Here is a 25,469-nt window from a genome sequence, read left to right as displayed (position 1 = left end):
TGTGTGCAGTCCAGCACCCGGCCCAACTCATCATTCACCCAGACACGGCCCAGTCGGTCAACGAAATGCCGTGGGGAATTTGTCCCGTATTTTGACCTTTTGTCCCTTATTTGGGAGTGAGAACGTTGGCGACTCTAACGTACAGGTGACCCCAGTCTGACTCCAGCCCCACACACTCGCACCATACATCGCAATGGGCAGACACACAAACACAACCCCGGAGCAAGGTACGGCCTTATCTCCTTATTGGATTCGTTTGGCTTTGCTATAATCCATCACGTCATCTAGAATCATTCACAGGCCACTGGAGCGGGCGCAGGATGAGAGAAAGGCCACAGAGAGACTGGGACAGAGGGAGAGAGAGAGAGAGGGGGGAGAGAGAGAAAGAGAGGGGGAGAGAGAGGGGGGAGAGAGAGAGAGAGAGACGGAGAGAGAGATAGAGCCTCTCCTCCCCGAGAGAGAGAGAGGGAGAGAGAGAGAGAGAGAGAGAGAGAGAGAGAGAGAGAGGGGGGAGAGAGAGGAGGAAGGGGAGAGAGAGAGGGGAGAGAGAGAGAGAGAGAGAGGGAGGAGGGAGAGAGAGAGAGAGAGAAGAGAGAGAGAGAGAGAGAGAGAGAGAGAGAGAGAGAGAGAGAGAGGGGGAGAGAGAGAGAGAGAGAGAGAGAGAGAGAGAGAGAGAGAGAGAGAGAGAGAGAGAGAGAGAGAGAGAGAGAGAGAGGGAGGGAGAAAGAGAGAGAGAGAGAGAGAAGGGAGAGGGAGAGAGACACACAGAGAGGGGGAGAGGGAGAGCAAGAGAGAGACAGAGGGAGAGGAGAGACAGAGAGAGATAGAGAGTGAGAGGGAGAGACAGGCAGAGAGAGAGGGAAAGAGAGAGTGAGAGAGAGAGAGAAAAAGAGAGAGAGAGAGGGAGACACCGGGCAAGAGAGAGAGACAGACAGGGGAAGAGAGAGAGAGAGAGAGAGAGAGAAGAGAGAGAGAGAGAGAGAGAGAGAGAGAGAGAGAGAGAGAGAGAGAGAGAGAGAGAGAGAGAGAGAGAGAGAGAGAGAGAGAGAGAGAGAGAGAGACTTAGAATTTGACTTTAGAGATACAGCGCGGAAAGAGGCCCTTCAGCCCACCGAGTCCACGCCGACCAGTGCTCACCCCGTGCACGAGCACTATCCTACCCACTAGGGACAATTAAAAACGTACCCAAGCCAGTTAACCTGCGCCTCTTTGGAAACCGGAGCACCCGTAGAAATCCCACGCAGGTCAGGGGGAGAACGTACAAACTCCGTACAGACAGGATGGAACCTGGGTCTCCGGCGGTGCGAGGCAGCAACTCTACCGCTGCACCACTGTGCCGCCCCAGTGGAAACAGGCCCTTCGGCCCATCGGGTCCGCGCCGACCAGCGATCACCCGTGCGCTAGTTCTATCCTACACACTGGGGACAATTTACAGAAGCCAATTAAACTCAAAACATAATACATGATATTAGCGATGGGGAGGGTTGGACAAACATGGGACAGTTTTCCCTGCAGGGTCAGAGGCTGAGGAATATTAAATTTAAATTATGAGAGGCAGTATGAACCAATTTTCCAGGGAGGAAATATCCTACACTGGAGGGTGGACAAAATTGCTGGAGACTCAGCGGGCGAGGCAGCATCTATGGAGCAAAGGAATAGGTGACGTTTCGGGTCGAGACCCTTCTTCAGACTGATGTGGGACGGGAAAAAGAAAGGAAGACACGGAGGCAGCGGACTGTGGGAGAGCTGGGAAGGGGAGGGGAAGGAGGGAGAAAGCAGGGACTACCTGAAATTGGAGAAGTCAATGTTCATACCGCTGGGGTATAAACTGCCCAAGCGAAATATGAGGTGCTGCTCCTCCAATTTGCGGTGAGACTCACACTCTGGCCATGGAGGAGGCCCAGGACAGAAAGGTCGGATTGGGAATGGGAGGGGGAGTTGAAGTGCTGAGCCACCGGGAGATCAGGTTGGTTAATGCGAACTGAGCGGAGGTGTTGGGCGAAGCGATCGCCAAGCCTGCGCTTGGTCTCACACTAGAGGGCGTAGTTTAAAGGAAATGTACGGGACCAGTCTTTTTATACCATACAATACGTTACGATACGATAGAACGTTGTTTATCCCAGGATTGAAATTGATCTGCCAACAAAATACATGAAACATGAAATTAAAGTGACAAGTGGAAAGGATTGGGGACGTGCAAAGATTTGGGGGGGGTGGGGGGGGGGGGGGGGGGGGGGGGGGGGAGTCAGTCTCAGTCTACCCCACGACAGAAGGGCGAGGAGTTCTACAGTTTGATAGCCACAGGGAAGAAGGATCTCCTGTGGCGTTGTGTGCTGCATCTTGGTGGAACCAGTCTGTTGCTGAAGGTGCTCCTCAGGTTGACCAGTGTGTCACGGAGGGGGTGAGCTGTATTGTCCGGGATGCTCCGCAGTTTGAGGAGCATCCTCCCCTCCAAGACCAACCTCCCGTGAATCCAACTCCAACTCCGCCCCCAGCACGGAGCCGGCCTTCCTGATGAGTTTGTTGATGCTGTTGGCGTCGGCAACCTTCGCCCTGTTGCCCCGCCACACGGCAGTGAAGAGGGATATATAGTTCATTATTAATTATTGTCACATGTTTTAATTGTGTTTAGTTTGGAGATACAGCGCGGAAACAGGCCCTTCGGCCCACCGAGTCCGCACCGACCAGCGATCCCCGCACACTAACACTATCCTACACACACTGGGGACTTTTATTTCACACGTCTTGGCAAGCCAATTAACCTACAAAACCCGCACGTCTTTGGAGTGTGTTTGGGAGGAAACCAAAGATCTCGGAGAAAACCCGCGCAGGTCACGGGGAGGACGTGCAAACTGCGTACAGACAGCACCCGTGGCGGGCTGGAACCCGGGTCTCCGGGGCTGCATGCGCTGTAAGGCAGCAACTCTACCGCTGAGCCACCATAACCGACGCCCGATATGTGGAATTAAAGGGCGCTCTTTTAGAAAGGAGGTGAGGACGAACCTCTTTAGTCAGAGGGTGGTGTAGTTAATCTGTGGAACTCGTTGCCACAGAGGGCTGTGGAGGCCACGTCAGTGGATATTTTTAAGACAAAGAGGTAGGCAAATTCTTGATTAGAACGGGTGTCAGGGGTTATGGGGAGAAGGCAGGAGAATGGGGTTAGGAGGGAGAGATAGATCAGCCATGATTGAATGGCGGAGTAGACTTGATGGGCTGAATGGCCCAATTCTGCTCCTGTCACTAATGAAACAGCAAGTCCAGACTGGGTGATAGCTCCACCCAAGACCACAGGAAATTACAATAGACTTGCTGCCTTACTGCGCCAGAGACCCGGGTTCGATCCTGACTATGGGTGCTGTCTATATTGAGAGTGGTACACACACCCCAGTGTACATTGATGCCGCTGAAGTAAATGGTTGTAAACTTCAAATTCCCAGGAGTCAATATCACCAACAGATAGTTGGATAGTTGATTAGTACGGGCGTCAGGGGTTATTGGGAGAAAGCTAGGGAATGGGGTTAGGAGGGAGAGATAGATCAGCCATGATTGAATGGCGGAGTAGACTCGATGGGCCGAATGGCCTAATTCTTCTCCTATTACAAGACATGACTAACAGCTTCTCCTGGACCACCCGTATTGAAGCAACAACCAAGAAAGCACACCTACTTCCTTAGAAGGCTTAGGAAGTTCGGCATGTCCGCTACAACTCTCACCAACTTCTACAGATGCGCCGCAGGAAGCATTTTATCGGGATGCATCACAGCACGGTTTGGGAACAGCTCCATCCAAGACCGCAAGAAATTGCAGCGAATTGTGGACGCAGCCCAGACCATCGCACAAACCGACCTCCCTTCCATCGACTCCATCTACACCTTTTGGAGGCAGAGATCAGCCATGATTGAACGGCGGAGTAGACTCGATGGGCCGAATGGCCTAATTTCGCTCCTATAACTTGTGACTTCCAAATGCCTATCCAAAAACACCTTCAACGCCACTATCGTACCTGCCGCCACAAACACCCCCGGCAGCACGTTTCAGGCCCCCAACACCCTCTATGTAAAAAAAAAATCTGCCCCGCACATTCAGTTTTAGTTTAGTTTATTGTCACGTGTGCCGAGGTACAATGACACGCTTTGTTGTGTCGCGCTCTCCAGCCAGCGGAATGATTACACATGATCACAATCGAGCCGCCCACAGTGTACAGATACAGGAATTAACGTGAATTACACATAATGCAAGGTAAAGCCAGTAAAGTCCAATCAAAGATAGTCCGAGAATCTTCAATGAGGCTGCCGGACCAGGAGCAATGTCTCAGGTCATGTCACATTATTTTATTATTCCACTTTATTTTATCTCCCTCCCTGCCCATCTCTCCCTCTCTCTGCCTCCCTGCCTCTTTCTTTGTCTCCGTGCTTCTCTCTCCCTCCCTGCCCCTCTCTCTCTCTGCCTTCCTGCCCGTCTCCCTCTCTCTCTGCCTCCCTGCCTTTCTTTGTCCCCCTGTCCCCCTGCCCTCTCTCTCTCTCTCCCTGCCCCTCCCTCTCTCTCTCTCTGCCTCCGTGCCTCTCTCTCTCTCTCTGCCTCCGTGCCTCTCTCTCTCCTTCTCTATCTCTGCCTTCATGCCTCTCTCTCTCTCTCTTGAAGAATGAGAGGATATCTCATTGAAACATATAAGATTGGACACGCTAGGGGCAGGATACATGCTCCCGATGTTGGGGGAGTCCAGAACCAGGGGCCACAGTTTAAGAATAAGGAATAAGCCATATAGAACAGAGATGAGGAAACACTTTTTCCTCACAGAGAGTGGAATTCTCTGACTCAGAGGGCGGTTCTCTGGATACTTTCAAGAGAGAGCTAGATAGGGCTCTTAAAGATAGTGGAGTCAGGGGATATGGGGAGAAGGCAGGAACGGGGTACTGATTGGGGATGATCAGCCATGATCACATGATCACATCGAAGGGCCGAATGGCCTACTCATGCACTTGTTGTCTATTGTCTATTTCCTCTCTGCCTCCGTGCCTCTCTCCGCTCTCGAAAACTCGATGATGTATTTTGGGAAGTATTTTGGAGAAAGACCTCATTTGGACCTCGTTAGACCTCATTTGGACTAGGCAGTTGCAGCATGGGACCCCTACACAGATAAAAACATTTCTTCCATCGAACGTGTCCAAAGACAGGCAGCTCGATTTGTTACTAACGCCTATGAGAGAGAAGCGAGTGTCACCAAACTTCTGAATTCTCTGGTCGGGGTGGAACCCTCTCCAAGACAGACAGACGTGAAACTCACCGTTTGACCTGTTTTTACAAAATGTTAAATGGTCAGCTAGACATAGACTACAAGACCTACACCAAACCCAAACCAATTAGGAGCAGACGAGGGCATTCGATGTAATTTGTGATCCCAGCTACAAAGACAGATGTGTACAGCAATTCGTTCTTCCCCCGCACAATTAAAGCATGGAATAATCTCCACCCAACCATAGTTACCCAACCAGATGCAACTAAATTTAAAGTAGCTCTCTCCTCCCAATAACCCTTTCTGGCTTAAGCCCTCCCTCCACCACCTCCAGTTTAAATTCCAGTTGGAATGTTTTGGAGGACCAAGAAACCAAGACAAAGGAGATGCATAAAATGTGCACATTTAAAAAAAAATCAGGGTTCAGATATACAACCCTTCATAAGCAAATGATATGCTACATTTCAACTGGGAAATAATGCTTCAGAAAACATATAAATCATTGGTTGTGCCATAGTTAGAATATAGTGTTCAGTTTTTCTGTCCTTCAGCTAATAGAAATTTTGAATGATTAGTCTGATTTAGTCAATGGTGCAGTAATGGCTTGGCGATCGTTTAGCCGAACACCTCCGCTCGGTCCGCAATAACCAACCTGACCTCCCGATGGCTCACCACTTCAACTCCCCCTCCCATTCCCCATCCGACCTCTCTGTCCTGGGTCTCCTCCATGGCCAGAGCGAGCAACACAGGAAATTGGAGGAACAGCACCTCATATTCCGCTTGTGGAGTCTGCATCCTGGGGGCATGAACATTGAATTCTCCCAATGTTGTTAGCCCTTGGTGTCTCCTCCCCTTCCTCAGCCCTCGGGCTGTCTCCTCCCATCCCCCAGCCTTCGGGCTCCTCCTCCTTCTTTTTCCTTTCTTCTCCCCGCCCCATGCATGAAAGAAGCAGCAAGCAGTGAAGAAAACTAATAGCATGTTGGCCTTCATAATGATGGGATTTGAGTATAGGAGCAAAGAGGTCCTTCTGCAGTTGCTCAGGGCCGTGGTGAGACCACACCTGGAGTATTGTGTGCAGTTTTGGTCCTAATTTGAGGAAGGATATTCTTGCTATTGAGTGAGTGCAGCGTAGGTTCACCAGGTTAATTCCCGGGGCTGGCAGAAATGTCATATGATGAAAGAATGGAACGCCTGGGCTTGGATCCACTGTAATTTAGAAGGATAAGAGGGGATCTTATAGAAACATCAAATTATTAAGGGAGTGGGACATGCTGGATGCAGGAAACATGTTGCAGGAGTCCAGAACCAAGGGCCACAGTTTAAGAATGCGGGGTAGGCCATTTAGAACTCAGATGAGGAAAGACCTTTTCACCCAGAGTGTTGTGAATTTGTGGAATTATCTGCCTCAGAAGGCAGTGGAGTCCGACTCATTGGATGCATTCAAAAGAGAGCTAGATAGAGCTCTTCGAGCCAGTGGAATCAAGGGTTATGGGGAGAAGGCAGGAATGGGGTACTGATTGGGCATTGAATGGCTCAACAGGCCGAATGGCCTACTCCTGCAACTATTTTCTATGTATCTATGTAAAATGCTGGAATAACTCAATGGAACAGGCAGCATCTCTGGAGAGAAGGAATGGGCGACGTTTCGGGTCGAGATCCTTTTTCACACTGATGTCGGGGATGAGTGGGACAGAGATAGAATACAGTCGGAGACAGTAAGACTGGTGGGAGAACTGGGAAAGGGGAGTGGATGGAGAGAGAGAGGGAAAGCAAGGGCTATTTGAAGTTAGAGAAGTCAATGTTCATACCGCTGGGGTGTAAGCTGCCCAAGCGAAATACGAGGTGCTGCTCCTCCAATTTGCGCTGGGCCTCACTCTGACAATGGAGGAGGCCCAGGACAGAAAGGTCAGATTGGGAATGGGAGGGGAATGGCGTGAATTTGCAGCTTTATCCTGCGTTACTTAACCCAAGGGCGAGCGAACAGACGGACGAAAGCAACGATCATAGAGGGGAATGGATGACATTTTGGGTCGAGACCCTTCTTCAGACTTAGTCAGGGGAAAGAGGAACAAGAGATATAGAGGGTACTAAGGACAAATGAATGGAAGATATGCCTATATATCTCCTGTTTCCCTTTCCCCTTGACTGTCAGTCTGAAGAAGGGTCTCGACCCGAAATGTCATCATGACCGCACATGTAACCCCCCCCCTTCCTAACCTCAGCCTCACAGACCTTAGAGTACCCCGAGTTCTAAAACCCACTTCCATCACTGGTTACGGGTCAAAGTAGTCGATGTGGGCTCCCGATTCAAACTCGTCCTTTGCCAGGATTTCCAGAAGCTTCCGTGCCGATTCCTGGCAGCTGAGCAGCTGTCCCTGTCGGTGCATGTCCACGAACATCTGCCGCAACTCAGGGTCTCCCGTCTCCCTCCGAGCCTGCTCATGCATGCTGTTGTCCAAGGGCCCTGTAGGGTGCAGTGTAGGGTCAGGGTTCATTAGACAATAGACAATAGACAATAGGTGCAGGAGTAGGCCATTCGGCCCTTCGAGCCAGCACCGCCATTCAATGTGATCGTGGCTGATCATCCCCAATCAGTACCCCGTTCCTGCCTTCTCCCCATATCCCCTGACTCCGCTATATTTAAGAGCCCTATCTAGCTCTCTCCTGAAAGTATCCAGAGAACCTGCCTCCACTGCCCTCTGAGGCAGAGAATTCCACAGACTCGCCACTCTCTGTGAGAAAAAGTGTTTCCTCGGCTCCGTTCTAAATGGCTTACTCCTTATTCTTAAACTGTGTGGCCCCTGGTTCTGGACTACCCCAAGAAAGAGAGAGAGAGAGAGAGAGTGGCTTCAGTGACTAAGGACGGAAACATTTAATCATTAAGAAACAATTTAACAGAAGATAAACAGAGCCTTTCAAATAGAATTAAGAAACAGGAAATAATTTAACACGCGGCATGGATGCACAGTCTCTTGCCCAGAGAGAAAAAGTGTTTCCTCATCTCCGTTCTAAATGGCTTACCCCTTATTCTTAAACTGTGGCCTCTGGTTCTGGACTCCCCCCAACATCGGGAACATGTTTCCTGCCTCTAGTGTGTTCAAACCCTTAACAATCTTATATGTTTCAATGAGATGCCCTCTCATCCTTCTAAACTCCAGAGTGTACAAGCCCAGCTGCTCCATTCTCTCAGCATATGACAGTCCCACCATCCCGGGAATTAACCTTGTGAACCTACGCTGCACTCCCTCAATAGCAAGAATGTCCTTCCTCAAATTAGGGGACCCAAAACTGCACACAATACTCCAGGTGTAGTCTCACTAGGGCCCTTTACAACTGCAGAAGGACCTCTTTGCTCCTATATTCAATTCCTCTTGTTATAAAGGCAAACATGCCATTCGCTTTCTTCACTGCCTGCTGTACCTGCATATTGTCTATTGTCACGCAGTACAGAGAAAAGCTTTTGTTGCGTGCTATCCAGTCAGCGGAAAGACACTGATTTTGGATAATCAGCTATGATCATACTGAATGGCGGTGCTTTGGCTTGAAGGGCTGGATAGAAACATAGAAACATAGAAAATAGGTGCAGGAGTAGGCCATTCGTCCCTTCGAGCCTGCACCGCCATTCATTATGATCATGGCTGATCATCCAACTCAGTATCCCGTACCTGCCTTCTCTCCATACCCCCTGATCCCCTTAGCCACAAGGGCCACATCTAACTCCCTCTTAAATATAGCCAATGAACTGGCCTCAACTACCCTCTGTGGCAGAGAGTTCCAGAGATTCACCACTCTCTGTGTGAAAAAAAAGTTCTTCTCATCTCGGTTTTTAAAGGATTTCCCCCTTATCCTTAAGCTGTGACCCCCTTGTCCTGGACTTCCCTAACATCGGGAACAATCTTCCTGCATCTAGCCTGTCCAACCCCTTAAGAATTTTGTAAGTTTCTATAAGATCCCCTCTCAATCTCCTAAATTCTAGAGAGTATAAACCAAGTCTATCCAGTCTTTCTTCATAAGACAGTCCTGACATCCCAGGAATCAGTCTGGTGAACCGTCTCTGCACTCCCTCTATGGCAATAATGTCCTTCCTCAGATTTGGAGACCAAAACTGTACGCAATACTCCAGGTGTGGTCTCACCAAGACCCTGTACAACTGCAGTAGAACCTCCCTGCTCCTATACTCAAATCCTAATCCTACTCCTGCCCTACTCCTGCACCTAGTTTCTATGTTAATACAAGTCAGTGAATTTTTTTAAGGCATAGATATATAAATTCTTGATTATAGACAAGACAATAGGTGCAGGAGGAGGCCATTCGGCCCTTCGAGCCAGCACCGCCATTCAATGTGATCATGGCTGATCATCCCCAATCAGTACCCCGTTCCTGCCTTCTCCCCATATCCCCTGACTCCGCTATCTTTAAGAGCCCTATCTAGCTCTCGAAAGCTTCCAGAGATGCTGCCTGACCCGCTGAGTTACTCCAGCATTTTGTGTCTATCTTCAGTGTAAACCAACAGGCAGCATCTCTGGAGAGAAGGAATGGGCGACGTTTCGGTTCGAGAACCTTCTTCAGACTGATGTCAGGGGAGTGGGCGGGACAGAGATAGAATGTAGTTGGAGACAGTAAGACTGGTGGGAGAACTGGGAAGGGGGAGGGGATGGAGAGAGAGGGAAAGTAAGAGCTACTTGAAGTTAGAGAAGTCAATGTTCATACCGCTGGGGTGTAAGCTGCTCAAGTGAAATACGAGGTGCTGTTCCTCCAATTTGCGCTGGGCCTCACTCTGACAATGGAGGAGGCCCAGGACAGAAAGGTCAGTGTGGGAATGGGAGGGGGAGTTGAAGTGCTGAGCAACCGGGAGATCAGGTAGGTTTCGACGGAATGTGCGGAGGTTTTCAGCGAAACAATCGCCAAGCCTGCGCTTGGTCTCGTCGATGTAGAGAAGTTGACACCCGGAACAGCGGATACAGTAGATGAGGTTGGAGGAGGTGAAGGTGAACCTCTGCCTCACCTGGAAAGACTGTCGGGATCCTTGGATGGAGTTGAGGGGGGAAGTAAAGTGACAGGTGTTGCATCTCCTGCGGTTGCAGGGGAAAGTACCTGGGGAGGGGATGGTTTGGGTGGGAAGGGACGAGTTAAGCAGGGAGTTGCGGAGGGAACGGTCTCTGCGGAAAGCAGAAAGGGGTGGAGATGGGAAGATGTGGCCAGTAGTGGGATCCCGTTGGAGGATGTTATGATGGATATGTCTTCTTCACAGTCTTCTGCAGTTGTATAGGGCTCTGGTGAGACCACACCTGGAGTATTGTGTACAGTTTTGGTCTCCTAATTTGAGGAAGGGCATTTTTGTGATTGAGGCAGTGCAGTGTAGGTTCACGAGATTGATCCCTGGGATGGCGGGACTGTCATATGAGGAAAGACTGAAAAGACTAGGCTTGTATTCACTGGAGTTTAGAAGGATGAGGGGGAATTCTTATAGAAACATATAAAATTATAAAAAGGACTGGAAAAGCTAGATGCAGGAAAAATGTTGGGCGAGTCCAGAACCAGGGGTCAGTCTTAGAATAAAGGGGAGGCCATTTAAGACTGAGGTGAGAAAAAACTTTTTCACCCAGAGAGTTGTGAATTTGTGGAATTCCCTGCCACAGAGGGCAGTGGAGGCCAAGTCACTGGATGGATTTAAGAGAAAGTTAGATAGAGCTCTAGGGGCTAGTGGAGTCAAGGGATATGGAAACATAGACATAGAAAATAGGTGCAGGAGTAGGCCATTCGGCCCTTCGAGCCTGCACCGCCACTCAATATGATTATGGCTGATCATCCAACTTGGTATCCTGTACCTGCCTTCTCTCCATACCCCCGATCCCTTTAGCCACAAGGGCGACATCTAACTCCCTCTTAAATATAGCCAATGAACTGCCCTCAACTACCTTCTGCGGCAGAGAGTTCCAGAGATTCACCACTCTCCGTGTGAAAAATGTTTTTCTCATCTCGGTCCTAAAAGATTTCCCCCTTATCCTTAAACTGTGACCCCTTGTTCTGGACTTCCCCAACATCGGGAACAATCTTCCTGCATCTAGCCTGTCCAACCCCTTAAGAATTTTGTAAGTTTCTCTAAGATCCCCCCTCAATCTTCTAAATTCTAGCGAGTACAAGCCGAGTCTATCCAGTCTTTCTTCAAGGCAGAAGGCAGGCACGGGTTATTGATAGGGGACGATCAGCCATGATCACAATGAATGGCGGTGCAGGCTCGAAGGGGCGAATGGCCTCCTCCTGCACCTAATTCTCTATGTTTCTATGTCTATGTCAGACATAGAAGCTAAAGTTGTGGCCTGTTACCTGGGGCATAATTCAACACCCTGACATCTGGCTCCTCTGCTGCCAGGCACCGGAACATCATGTCGCGAGCTGCTTTCCCTGCACAGTAGACCGACCAGGATTTGAAGGGCTGCAGGGCGCAGAGGGAGCTGATGTTCACCACCGTCCGTTGGAAGTTCTCCCTCCTGGGGAAGGCCTGGAGCAGCGCGGCCGTGAGGCATGTAGGAGACATGAAGTTGAGGTCCATGTAGCTGGTGACCTCCCCAGGCTGGGTGAAGTCCACCATGTGCTTGGAGATATCTCCCAGAGTGCCTGATGGAGGAGTCCTGCAGTTATACAGCGTGGAAACAGGCCCCATCCACACTAGTCCCACCTGCCCACACCCACCAACATGCCCCATCTACACTAGTCCCACCTGCCCACACCGACCAACATGCCCCATCTACACTAGTCCCACCTGCCCACACCCACCAACATGCCCCATCTACACTAGTCCCAACTGCCCACACCCACCAACATGCCCCATCTACACTAGTCCCACCTGCCCACACCCACCAACATGCCCCATCCACACTAGTCCCACCTGCCCACACCCACCAACATGCCCCATCTACACTAGTCCCACCTGCCCCACACCCACCAACATGCCCCATCTACACTAGTCCCAACTGCCCACACAGACCAACATGCCCCATCTACACTAGTCCCACCTGCCCACACCCACCATGCCCCATCTACACTAGTCCCACCTGCCCACACAGCCCCGTCTACACTGTCCCCATCTACACTAGTCCCACCTTGACCCACCCCGACCAACATGCCCCGTCTACACTAGTCCCACCTGCCCACACCCACCAACATGCCCCATCTACATAGTCCCACCTGCCCACACCGACCAACATGCCCCATCTACACTAGTCCCACCTGCCCACAGACCAACATGCCCCATCTACACTAGTCCCACCTGCCCACAGACCAACATGCCCCATCTACACTAGGCGACCAACATGCCCCATATACACTAAGCCCACCTGCCCACAGACCAACATGCCCCATCTACACTAGTCCCACCTGCCCACACCCACCAACATGCCCCATCTACACTAGTCCCACCTGCCCACACCGACCAACATGCCCCATCTACACTAGTCCCACCTGCCCCCCCGACCAACATGCCCCATCTACACTAGTCCCACCTGCCCACCATTGACCAACATGCCCCATCTACACTAGTCCCACCTGCCCACAGACCAACATGCCCCATCTACACTAGTCCCACCTGCCCACACCGACCAACATGCCCCATCTACACTAGTCCCACCTGCCCACACCCACCAACATGCCCCATCTACACTAGTCCCACCTGCCCACACCCACCAACATGCCCCATCTACACTAGTCCCACCTGCCCACACCCACCAACATGCCCCATCTACACTAAAGATTGACATGGGGGAGAAAGATACAAGTTTAGTACGGGCAACAGGGGTTATGGGGAGAAGGCAGGAGAATGGAGTTAGGAGGGAGAGATAGATCAGCCATGATTAAATGGTGGAATAGACTTGATGGGCCAAATGGCCTGATTCTCTTAAATCCTGGATTAATATGTTCCTGATGTTGGGGGAGTCCAGAACCAGGGGCCACAGTTTATGAATAAGAGGTAAGACATTTAGAATGGAGATGAGGAAACACTTTTTCACACGGAGAGTTGTGAGTCTGTGGAATTCTCTGCCTCAGAGGGCGGTGGAGGCCGGTTCTCTGGATACTTTCAAGAGAGAGCTAGATAGGGCTCTTAAAGATAGCGGAGTCAGGGGATATGGGGAGAAGGCAGGAACGGGGTACTGATTGGGGATGATCAGCCATGATCACATTGAATGGCGGTGCTGGCTCTATGGGCCGAATGGCCTACTCCTGCACCTATTGTCAATTGTCTATAACTCAGCGGGACAGGCAGCATCTCTGGAGAGAAGGAATTAGTGAAATTTTGGGTTGAGACCTTTCTTCAGATCTGAAACCTCTTTTCCTTGTCCAAAAACATCACCTGTTCCTTCTCTCCAGACCCCACCGGTGAGTTACTCCAGCTTTTTGTGTCTATCTTCGGTGTAAACCAGCATCTGCAGTTGCTTCCTACACATCTACACTTGTTTAGTTTAGTCTAGTTTATTGTCACGTATGTAGATGGGATATGTTGGTTGGCATTGCCAAGTTGGGCCGAAGGGCCTGTTTCCATGATGTATCACTTTAAGTAGTTAAAAAGGGTGACATGGGCAAAGCTGTCACCTATGTGACCTCAAAATGCCATTTGATAAGACAAGGAAAAATACAAAGAGGGACTTGGAGCGTACATTGTTATGTGAAAGACTTAATAGGAACCTTCTTAGAATAATAGAGAGATCATTTAAGACTAAGACTAAACTTTTTCACCCAGAGTGTTGTGAATTTGTGGAATTCCCTGCCACAGAGGGCAGTGGAGGCCAAGTCACTGGATGGATTTAAGAGAGAGTTAGATAGAGCTCTAGGGGCTAGTGGAGTCAAGGGATATGGGGAGAAGGCAGGCACTGGTTATTGATTGGGGACGATCAGCCATGATCACAATGAATGGCGGTGCTGGCTTGAAGGGCCGAATGGCCTCCTCCTTCACCTATTTTCTATGTTTCTACAAACCTGGAGGGTTCAGATAGAGGGTGGTGGGTGTATGGAACGATCTGCCGGAGGAGGTAGTTGAGGCTGGGACTATCACATCTTTTAATTAGGAATTACAGCCCCACAGCAGAAGCGTCCATGTGGCGGGGCTGGAAACTGGAGGTATCCCAAGCTAATTATGCTACCACCATCATCTATCGTGACAAGTGATGGCTCCCACTGATTGTCGCCGGAAGCTCGCGTCATTTTCAGGACATAGAAACATAGAAAACATAGAAAATTAGGTGCAGGAGTAGGCCATTCGGCCCTTCGAGCCTGCACCGCCATTCAATATGATCATGGCTGATCATCCAACTCAGTATCCCGTACCTGCCTTCTCTCCATACCCCCTGATCCCCTTAGCCACAAGGGCCACATCTAACTCCCTCTTAAATATAGCCAATGAACTGGCCTCAACTACCCTCTGTGGCAGAGAGTTCCAGAGATTCACCACTCTCTGCGTGAGAAAAAAGTTCTTCTCATCTCTCCAAATTTTTTAAAGGATTTCCCCTTTATCCTTAAGCTGTGACCCCTTGTCCTGGACTTCCCCTACATCGGGAACAATCTTCCTGCATCTAGCCTGTCCATCCCCTTAAGAATTTTGTAAGTTTCTATAAGATCCCCTCTCAATCTTCTAAATTCTAGAGAGTATAAACCAAGTCTATCCAGTCTTTCTTCATAAGACAGTCCTGACATCCCAGGAATCATCCCAGGACGGTCGATGACATCGAGGTCAACATTTGTAACAAGATGGACTGGAAAAGAAGAGGAGGATTGGGAATAACCTGTTCCTTTTCTCCAGAGACGTTGCCTGATCCGCTGAGTTACTCCAGCACTTTGTGTCTAACTTTGGTACATGGATAGGATAGCTTTTCACACAGAGGGTGGTGGGTTTATGAAATGAGCTGCCAGAGGAGGTAAGACAAAAATGCCGGAGAAACTCAGCAGGCGAGGCAGCATCTATGGAGCGATGGAAATAGGCAACGTTTCGGGTCGAAACCCTTCTTCAGACCAGAGGAGGTAGTTGAGTCAGGGACTATAACAGCATTTAAAAGGCATTTGGACAGGTACGTGTATAGGACATGTTTAGAGGCAGGTGGGCCAAAAGCAGGCTTCAATGTCAGTGTGGGCACAATGGGCCGAAGGGCCTGTTTCCACTATGTATATTTATATTTGGACAGGTATTTATGGATAGGACAGGTTGAGAGGGAAATGGGCCAAATGCAGGCAGGTGAGACTAGTGCAGATGGGACATGTTGGTTGGGGTGGGCGTTGGGCCAAAGGGCCAATACTATCCTGACAATGCTGATAAATGTGAGGTGCTACACCTTGGCAGGACAAATCAAAATAGGACGTACATGGTAAATGGTAGGGAATTGAAGAATGCAGTTGAATGCAGGGATCTGGGTATAACCGTGCATAGTTCCTTGAAGGTGGAATCTCATATAGATAGGGTGGTAAAGAAAGCTTTTGGTATGCTAGCCTTTATAAATCAGAGCATTGAGTATAGAAGCTGGGATGTAATGTTACAATTGTACAAGGCATTGGTGAGACCAAATCTGGAGTACGGTGTACAATTTTGGTCGCCCAATTATAGGAAGGATGTCAACAAAATAGAGAGAGTACAGAGGAGATTTACTAGAATGTTGCCTGGGTTTCAACAACTAAGTTACAGAGAAAGGTTGAACAAGTTAGGGCTTTATTCTCTGGAGCGCAGAAGGTTAAGGGGGGACTTGATAGAGGTCTTTAAAATGATGAGAGGGATAGGCAGAGTTGATGTGGACAAGCTTTTCCCTTTGAGAATAGGGAAGATTCAAACAAGAGGACATGACTTCAGAATTAAGGGACAGAAGTTTAGGGGCAATATGAGGGGGAACTTCTTTACTCAGAGAGTGGTAGCGGTGTGGAATGAGCTTCCAGTGGAAGTGGTGGAGGCAGGTGGGACTAAGGTATCATTTAAAAATAAATTGGATAGGCATATGGATGAGAAGGGAATGGAGGGTTATGGTATGAGTGCAGGCAGGTGGGACTAAGAGGAAAAAAAGTTGTTCGGCACGGACTTGTAGGGCCGAGATGGCCTGTTTCCGTGCTGTAATTATTATATGATTATATGGTTATCCCCACATTTAAAATACATTGTGTCAAGCTTGAAAGGGTTCAGAAAATTTTTTACGAGGATGTTGCCAGGACTAGAGGGCGTGTGCTAAAGGGAGAGGTTGAACAGGCTGGGTCTCCCATGGAGCGCAGGAGGATGAGGGGAGATCTTATAGTGTAATAAATCATGAGAGGAATAGATCGGGTAGATACACAGACTCTCTTGCCCAGAGTAGGGGAATCAAGGACCAGAGGCCAAAGGTTCAAAGTGAAGGGGAAAGGATTTAATAGGAATTTGCACACAGAGGGTGGCGGGTGTATGGAACAAGCTGCCAGAGCACGTAGTTGAGGCTGGGACTATCCCATCATTTAAGAAACAGTTAGACAGATTCATGGATAGGACAGGTTTGGAGGGATATGGACCAAGCGCAGGCAGGTGGGACTAGTGTAGCTGGGACATCGTTGGCCGGTGTGGGTGAGTTGGGAGAAGGGCCTGTTTCCACGCTGTAAATGACTATCAGTACAATGATAGGAAAGTTTGGGAAGGATATGGGCAAATGCAGGTCTCTAGGTTGGCGTGAGTAAGTTGAACTGTATGGCCTGTTTCCACGCTGTATAACTATGTTTGGACAGGTACATGGATAGGACAGGTTTAGATGGATATGGGACAAACACAGGCAGGTGGGAGTAGTGGAGATGAGACTAGTGTAGATGGGACTGGTGTAGATGGGACTGGTGTAGATGGGACTGGTGTGGATGGGACTGGTGTAGATGGGACTGGTGTAGATGAGATTGGTGTGGATGGGACTGGTGTAGATGAGATTGGTGTGGATGGGACTGGTGTAAATGGGACTGGTGTAGATGGGACTGGTGTAGATGAGATTGGTGTGGTAGATGGGACTGGTGCAGATGGGACTGGTGTAGATGAGATTGGTGTGGATGGGACTAGTGTAGATGGGACTAGTTCAGATGGGACAAGTATAGATAAGTCTGGTGTAGATGGGATTAGTGCAGATGGGACTGGTGCAGATGGGACTGGTGCAGATGGGTCTAGTGCAGATGGGATTGGTGTAGATGGGACATGTAGATGAGACTGGTGTAGATGGGACTGGTGTAGATGGGACATGTAGATGGGACTGGTGTAGATGGGACTGGTGTGGATGGGACTGGTGTTGATGGCACTAGTAGAGATGGGACTGGTGTAGATGGGACTGGTGTAGATGGGACGGGTGTAGACGGGACAGGTGTAGACGGGACAGGTGTGGATGGGGCTGGTGTGGATGGGGCTGGTGTGGATGGGTCTAGTGTAGATGGGTCTAGTGTAGATGGGACTGGTGTATATGGGACTGGTGTTGATGGCACTAGTAGAGATGGGACTGGTGTAGATGGGACTGGTGTAGATGGGACGGGTGTAGACGGGACGGGTGTAGACGGGACAGGTGTAGACGGGACTGGTGTAGATGGGGCTGGTGTGGATGGGGCTGGTGTGGATGGGTCTAGTGTAGATGGGTCTAGTGTAGATGGGACTGGTGTATATGGGACTGGTGTTGATGGCACTAGTAGATGGGACTGGTGTGGATGGGACAAGTGTAGACGGGACAAATGTGGATGGGACTGGTGTGGATGGGTCTAGTGTAGATGGGACATTGTTGGGTCGGTATGGGCAAGTAGGGTGGAAGGGCCAGTTTCCACGCTGTATCACTGTGTGACTCTCTAGGGTGACGTGTCTAACGTGTGTGTCCCGCTCGCTAGGCGGTGCTCACTCACCGGCATTGTTGATGATCAGCAGCCTGTCCGGAGCTCCGTGTTGTTGCTGTTGCCGCTGCACCGCCCGCACCACCTCCCGTAGCCCCGCGTCCCCGCTCAGGTCAGCCTGCACCGGGCAGACGTCCACCCCCGACCCCGCTGCCCCATCCTGCAACTCCCGCAGCGCTTCCCCGCCCCGGGCCGCCACCACCAGCTGGGAGCCGGGCTGTAGACTGGCGGATAAATCCAACGCCAGCGACCGGCCCAGACCCCGGGACGCCCCAGTAACGATGCACAGACTGGTGCCCTTTACACCCGGCTGGACAGCCATCTCTCTCCCTCCTTCTCTCCCTCTCCCTCCTTCTCTCCCTCCCTTCACTCTCTCCCCTCCTTCTCTCCCTCCCTTCACTCTCTCCCTCCTTCTCTCCCTCCCTTCACTCTCTCCCCTCCTTCTCTCCCCTCACGTTCTTCCCTCCTCTCTCCCCCTTACCTTCCCTCTCTCCCTCTCCCTTCTCTCCCTCTCTCCCACACCTCTCTCTCTCTCCCCCTTACCTTCCCTCTCTCCCTCTCTCCACACCTCTCTCTCTCTCCCTTACCTTCCCTCTCTCCTCTCTCCCTTCTCTCCCTCTCTCCACACCTCTCTCTCTCCCCCTTACCTTCCCTCTCTGCCGCTCTTCTCTCTCCCTCTCTCCCCTCCTCTTTGGCTCCCTCTCCCCCTTTCTCTCTCTCTCTCTCTCTCTCCCTCTCTGCCGCTCTCCTTCCCTCTCCCCCTCCCTCCTTCCTCTCTCTCTTCCCCTTTCCCTCCCTCTCTCCCTCTCGCTCCCTCCCCCTCGCTCTCTCTGCAGCCGCGACCAAAGATCTTATAGCAGAGCTATAAGCAGAGCTATACGATCTTTGGCCGCGACTGTTTGCTCTGTGTTGCGAAATAATATTTGTTCAGTCAGCGTTTCTCTTAGCAGGCGGGATTGGTCGCCTCCTGCACGGTGTGCCCTTCAGTGGGATCTTGCTGTGCAGACAAAGTAACATTAGCAAATGTGCAGATGACACAAAGCTGTGTGGCAGTGTGAAATGTGAGCAGGATTATTATTTTTATTATTATTTAATTCTTTATTTCGATGCTATGAGAATGCAGGGTGACTTGGACAGGTTGGGGGAGTGGGCAGATGCATGGCAGGTGCAGCTTAATGCGGATAAATGTGAGGTTATCCACTTTGGTAGCAAAAACAGGAAGGCGCATTACTATCTAAATGGCGCCAAGTTGGGAAAAGGGGAAGTACAACGGGATCTGGGGGTCCTTGTTCATCAGTCTATGAAAGTAAGCATGCAGGTACAGCAGGCAGTGAAGAAAGCAAATGGCATGTTGGCCTTTATAACAAGAGGAATCGAATGTAGGTGCAAAGAGGTCTTTCTGCAGTTGTACAGAGCCCTAGTGAGACCACACCTGGAGTATTGTGTGCAGTTTTGGACCCATAATTTGAGGAAGGACGTTCTTGCTACTGAGGGAGTGGAGCGTTGGTTTACAAGGTTAATTCCCGGGATGGCGGGACTGTCATATGCTGAGAGAATGGAGCAGCTGGGCTTGTACGCCGGAGTTTAGAAGGATGAGAGGATATCTCATTGAAACATATAAGATTGTTAATGGTTTGGACACGCTAGAGGCAGGAAACATGTTCCCGATGTTGGGGGAGTCCTGAACCAGGGGCCACAGTTTAAGAATAAGGGGTAAGCCATTTAGAACGGAGCCGAGGAAACACTTTTTCACACAGAGAGTTGTGAGTCTGTGGAATTCTCTGCCTCAGAGGGCGGTGGAGGCCGGTTTTCTGGATGCTTTCAAGAGTGAGCTAGATAGGGCTCTTAAAGATAGCGGAGTCAGGGGATATGGGGAGAAGGCAGGAACGGGGTACTGATTGTGGATGATCAGCCATGATCACATTTAATGGTGGCAATGCTCGGTGCTGGCTCAAAGGGCCTAATGGCCTACTCCTGCACCTATTGTCTATTGAACCCTTTCCAACATGTTTGCATGCCTTCATTTACTGCTGCTGCCTTGATACCACCCCCTGGCTATAGATTTGCATCTTTGTTCACACTTGGACGACAGCTCTCATTATTGTGTTGTTCACATCAGCCCATTGCATTAAATTGAGACGCATTGCTCCACAGATGTGTTTAGTTCCCATTCCCACACTGACCGTTCTGTCCTGGGCCTCCTCCACTGTCAGTGGGGCCCAGCGCAAATTGGAGGAACAGCACCTCATATTTCACTTGGGCAGCTTACACCCCAGCGGTGTTAACATTGACTTCTCTAACTTCAAGTAAACCGTGCATTCCCCCCTCCCTCTGTATCCCTCCCCCCATCCTAGTTATTCGACTAGTTCTGCTGTTCTCCTGATTAAATTTTACTGTTTGTATGTTTGTATTGTGGAATTCTCTGCCTCAGAGAGCGGTGGATGCTTTCAAGAGAGAGCTAGATAGGGCTCTTAAAAACAGCGGAGTCAGGAGATATGGGGAGAAGGCAGGAACGGGGAACTGATTGGGGATGATCAGCCATGATCACATTGAATGGCGGTGCTGGCTCGAAGGGCCGAATGGCCTACTCCTGCACCTATTGTCTATTGTTTATTGTCACATTTTCACCTCGCCCTCAGCTAACTGAACCATTCTACATTTCATTTTCACATCCGCTTTGATCTGTCATTTTCACACCTTGCCCTTCTATGTCTCTAGTCCCCCTCTCCCCTGCCTCTCAGTCCAAAAGACGGGTCTTGAACCAAAACGCCACCCATTCCTTTTCTCCAGAGACGCTGCCTGTCCCGCTGAGTTACTCCAACACTTTGGTGAAACCCAGCACCTGCAGTTCCTTCTTACTAACACTATCCTTCACACACTGGGGACAATTTTACCTTCCTAGTTGCTTGGTAGTTTAGAGATACAGCACAGAAACGGGCCCTGCGGCACACGGCGTCTGCGCCGACCAGCGATCACTCCGTACACGAACACTTTCCTACACACACAAGGGACAATTTACTGTTTTTAACCAAGCCAACTAACCTACAAACCCGCACATCTTTGTAGTGTGGGAGGAAACCGGAGCACCCTGGAGAAAACCCACGCAGGTCTCAGGGCAAACGTACAAACTCCGTACAGACAGCACCTACAGTCAGGATCGAACCTGGGTCTCTGGCGCTGTGAGGCAGCAACTCTACCGCTGCGCCACCGTGAGACCTGTGGGAGTAGCGTCACAAATATTGCTCCCCTTTAAAGCAGGTGGGAATATTCAACCTCCGACCTCAATAATCAGAGGTTGAATATGTGCGCAAAAACTCCAGCCAGTTGGTCCCTATAGGTTCAGGCCTCAATAGAGGGGATATGGAGAGGATGTTTCCACTTGTGGGAGAGTCTAGGACCAGAGGTCACAGCCTCAGAATTAAAGGACGTTCCTTTAGGAAGGAGATGAGGAGGAACTTTTTTAGTCAGAGGGTGGTGAATCTGTGGGATTCTTTGCCACAGAAGGCTGCGGAGGCCACGTCAGTGGATATTCTTAAGGCAGAGATAGATAGATTCTTGATTAGTACGGGTGTCAGAGGTTATGGGGAAAAGGCAGGAGAATGGGGTTAGGAGGGAGAGATAGATCAGCCATGATAGAATAGCGGAGTAGACTTGATGGGCTGAATGGCCCAATTCTGCTCCTGTCACTAATGAAACAGCAAGTCCAGGCTCGGTGATAGCTCCACCCAAGACCGCAGGAAATTACAGTAGACTTGCTGCCTTACAGCGCCAGAGACCCGGGTTCGATCCTGACTATGGGTGCTGTCTATATTGAGGAGCGGTACACACACCCCAGTTTACATTGATGCCGCTGAAGTAAATGGTTGAAAACTTCAAATTCCCAGGAGTCAATATCACCAACAGATAGTTGGATAGTTGATTAGTACGGGCGTCAGGGGTTATTGGGAGAAAGCTAGGGAATGGGGTTAGGAGGGAGAGATAGATCAGCCATGATTGAATGGCAGAGTAGACTCGATGGGCCGAATGGCCTAATTCTTCTCCTATTACATGACATGACTAACAGCTTCTCCTGGACCATCCATACTGAAGCAATGACCAACAAAGTACACCTTCTTCCTTAGAAGGCTTAGGATGTTCGGCATGTCCCCTACAACTCTCACCAACTTCTACAGATGCGCCGCAGGAAGCATTTTATCGGGATGCATCACAGCACAGTTTGGGAACAGCTCCACCCAAGACCGCAAGAAATTGCAGAGAATTGTGGACGCAGCCCAGACCATCGCACAAACCGACCTCCCTTCCATTGACTCCATCTACACCTCACGCTGCCTCGGCAAGGCCAGCAGCATCATCAAGGACCAGTCGCACCCTGGCCACTCCCTCTTCTCCCCTCTCCCATCAGACTACAGATACAGAAGCTTGAAAACGTACACCTCCAGATTCAGGGACAGTTTCTTCCCGGCTGTTATCAGGCAACTGAACCATCCTCTCACCAACTACAGAGCAGTCCTGCTTCTAACTCATTGGAGATCGTCGGACTATCTTCACTGGACTTTATTCTGCACTAAATGTTACTCCCTTTAACCTGTATCTGTACACTGTGGACGGCTCGATTGTAATCATGTATTGTCTTTCCGCTGACTGGATAGCACGCAACAAAAGCTTTTCACTGTACCTCGGTACACGTGACAATAAACCAAACCAGGGGTCGGCAACCTGCGGCCCCCGGGACGAATCCGGCCCGTAATCTGAAATCATCCGGCCCGCCGACTTCAGTCGTCTCCGGTACCTGGAATGTTTAAGAAAGAACTGCAGATGCTGGAAAAATCGAAGGTAGAAAATAATGCTGGAGTGAGTTTCTCCATCCATTCAATAGATGGTGGCGCACAAGAGTGCAGTGGCTCTATGCTCTCTAGTCTGGTGTATCTGTTTATAACCATATAACCATATAACAATTACAGCACGGAAACAGGCCATCTCAGCCCTACAAGTCCGTGCCGAACAACTTTTTTTTCCCTTAGTCCCACCTGCCTGCACTCATACCATAACCCTCCATTCCCTCCTCATCCATATGCCTATCCAATTTATTTTTAAATGATACCAATGAACCTGCCTCCACCACTTCCACTGGAAGCTCATTCCACACTGCTACCACTCTCTGAGTAAAGAAGTTCCCCATCATATTACCCCTAAACTTCTGTCCCTTAATTCTGAAGTCATGTCCTCTTGTTCGAATCTTCCCTATTCTCAAAGGGAAAAGCTTGTCCACATCAACTTTGTCTATCCCTCTCATCATTTTAAAGACCTCTATCAAGTCCCCCCTTAACCTTCTGCGCTCCAGAGAATGAAGACCTAACTTATTCAACCTTTCTCTGTAACTTAGTTGTTGAAACCCAGGCAACATTCCAGTAAATCTCCTCTGTACTCTCTCTATTTTGTTGACATCCTTCCTATAATTGGGCGACCAAAATTGTACACCATACTCCAGATTTGGTCTCACCAATGCCTTGTACAATTTTAACATTACATCCCAGCTTCTATACTCATGGATACTTGTTTGTTTTGTTTTTGCCTGCATTTTTAAATCTGTGTGAAGCAGACTATAGTCGACAGAACTGAATCAGCATCGGACAATTGTAATACAATTTGATCTTGAACGTTTTCTGCCGCATTTGTTTGAAAACTCAGAATGTTTTGTAGCCGTGATTCTAAGATGGAGGCAGTGAGTGCAGTGGCTCTATCTGTTTGTTTTTGTCTGTGTTTTTAAATCTGGGTGAAGCAGACTATACGTATAGAACTTAATCAACAGATGCAGATGGCAGATGCAGTATAATGAGGATAAATGTGAGGTTATCCACTTTGGTGGCAAAAACAGGAGAGTAGACTATTAGCTGAATGGTGGCCGATTAGGAAAAGGGGAGATGCAATGAGGCCTGGGTGTCATGGTACACCATCATTAAAAGTAGGCACACAAAAATGCTGGAGAAACTCAGCGGGTGCAGCAGCATCTATTGAGCGAAGGAAATAGGCAACGTTTCGGGCCAAAACCCTTCTTCAGCTCATGCAGGTGCAGCAGGCAGTGAAGAAAGCGAATGGCATTCATAGCAAAAGGATTTGAGTATAGGAGCAGGGAGGTTCTACTGCAGTTGTACAGGGTCTTGGTGAGACCACACCTGGAGTATTGCGTACAGTTTTGGTCTCCTAATCTGAGGAAAGAAATTCTTGCCATAGAGGGAGTACAGAGAAGGTTCACCAGACTGATTCCTGGGATGGCAGGACTTTCATATGAAGAAAGACTGGATAGACTCGGCTTGCACTCGCTAGAATTTAGGAGATTGAGGGGGATCTTATAGAAACGTACAAAATTCTTAACGGGTTGGACAGGCTAGATGCAGGAAGATTGTTCCTGATGTTGGGGAAGTCCAGAACAAGGGGTCACAGTTTAAGGATAAGGGGGAAATCCTTTAAGACTGAGATGAGAAAAAACATTTTTCACACAGAGAGTGGTGAATCTCTGGAATTCTCTGCCACAGAATGTAGTTGAGGCCAGTTCATTGGCTGTATTTAAGAGGGAGTTAGATGTGGGCCCTTGTGGCTAAAGGGATCAGGGGGTATGGAGAGAAGGCCGGTACAGGATACTGAGTTGGATGATCAGCCATGATCATATTGAATGGCGGTGCAGGCTCGAAGGGCCGAATGGCCTACTCCTGCACCTATTTTCTATGTTTCTATTTGAGCCAACGCCTTCAGAACGGAGCCAAGGCAATGGTCCGTAGGTGCGCCGTGTCAGTGAGCGCCCGTAACTAGGGGCCAGCACTCCGGGTGGAGTCCTCGAAGGGGCGGGATCCACATGTGAACACGTGATTTGATGCCTGCCATCCGCGGCAGGATCCACGTGTACACGTGATAGATGTGGCCCGCCATCCGCTCACAGACATGCGTCCCGGCCCCTTCGCAGAACAAGGTTGCCCACCCCTGAACTAAACTAAACAAAGGAAATAGACCAAACAAACATACAGCATAGACAACAAGTTAAACTTAACTAAACTACAGCTGAGATCAGTGAACTTTGTAGCCACACAGCAAATTTACCTTCATCAGTGCAAACACTCGATGAACCGAATGCCTCCGCCCCACCGACCCTGCACAGGTTGGGAAGGGTTCTGTCTGCTTTTTGTTTTCATTGAGCTGTTTATTCTTTAGACTTTAGACTTTACACTTCATAGTCTTCTCCCCATATCTCCTGACTTCGCTATTTTTAAGAGCCCTATCTAGCTCTCTCTTGAAAGCATCCTGAGGCCCTGCCTCCACCGCCCTCTGAGGCAGAGAATTCCACAGGCTCACCACACTCTGTGAGAAAAAGTGTTTCCTCGTCTCCGTTCTAAATGGCTTACCCCTT

At 49.7% G+C, this 25,469-nt stretch overlaps 1 protein-coding gene across 1 annotated transcript; it reads right to left on the bottom strand.

The window, feature by feature from the left end:
• Window positions 1-5,000: 5,000 nt before the first annotated feature.
• LOC129694293 (sepiapterin reductase-like) lies at window positions 5,001-18,415 on the bottom strand. Its single transcript, XM_055631003.1, has 3 exons — window positions 18,083-18,415; window positions 11,561-11,851; window positions 5,001-7,697 (listed from the first exon to the last, which is right to left on the bottom strand). Exons 1-3 carry the CDS (start codon window positions 18,390-18,392, stop codon window positions 7,507-7,509), a joined length of 792 nt encoding a protein of 263 aa, XP_055486978.1. The 5' UTR covers window positions 18,393-18,415; the 3' UTR covers window positions 5,001-7,506.
• Between the last annotated feature and the right edge of the window lie 7,054 nt (window positions 18,416-25,469).

This window comes from Leucoraja erinacea, unplaced genomic scaffold (assembly GCF_028641065.1).
Source record: "Leucoraja erinacea ecotype New England unplaced genomic scaffold, Leri_hhj_1 Leri_60S, whole genome shotgun sequence".
Lineage (NCBI taxonomy): Eukaryota > Metazoa > Chordata > Chondrichthyes > Rajiformes > Rajidae > Leucoraja > Leucoraja erinaceus.
The sequence above is the reverse complement of the archived record's forward strand: the minus strand, read 5'-3'. Positions and strand labels throughout refer to the sequence as shown.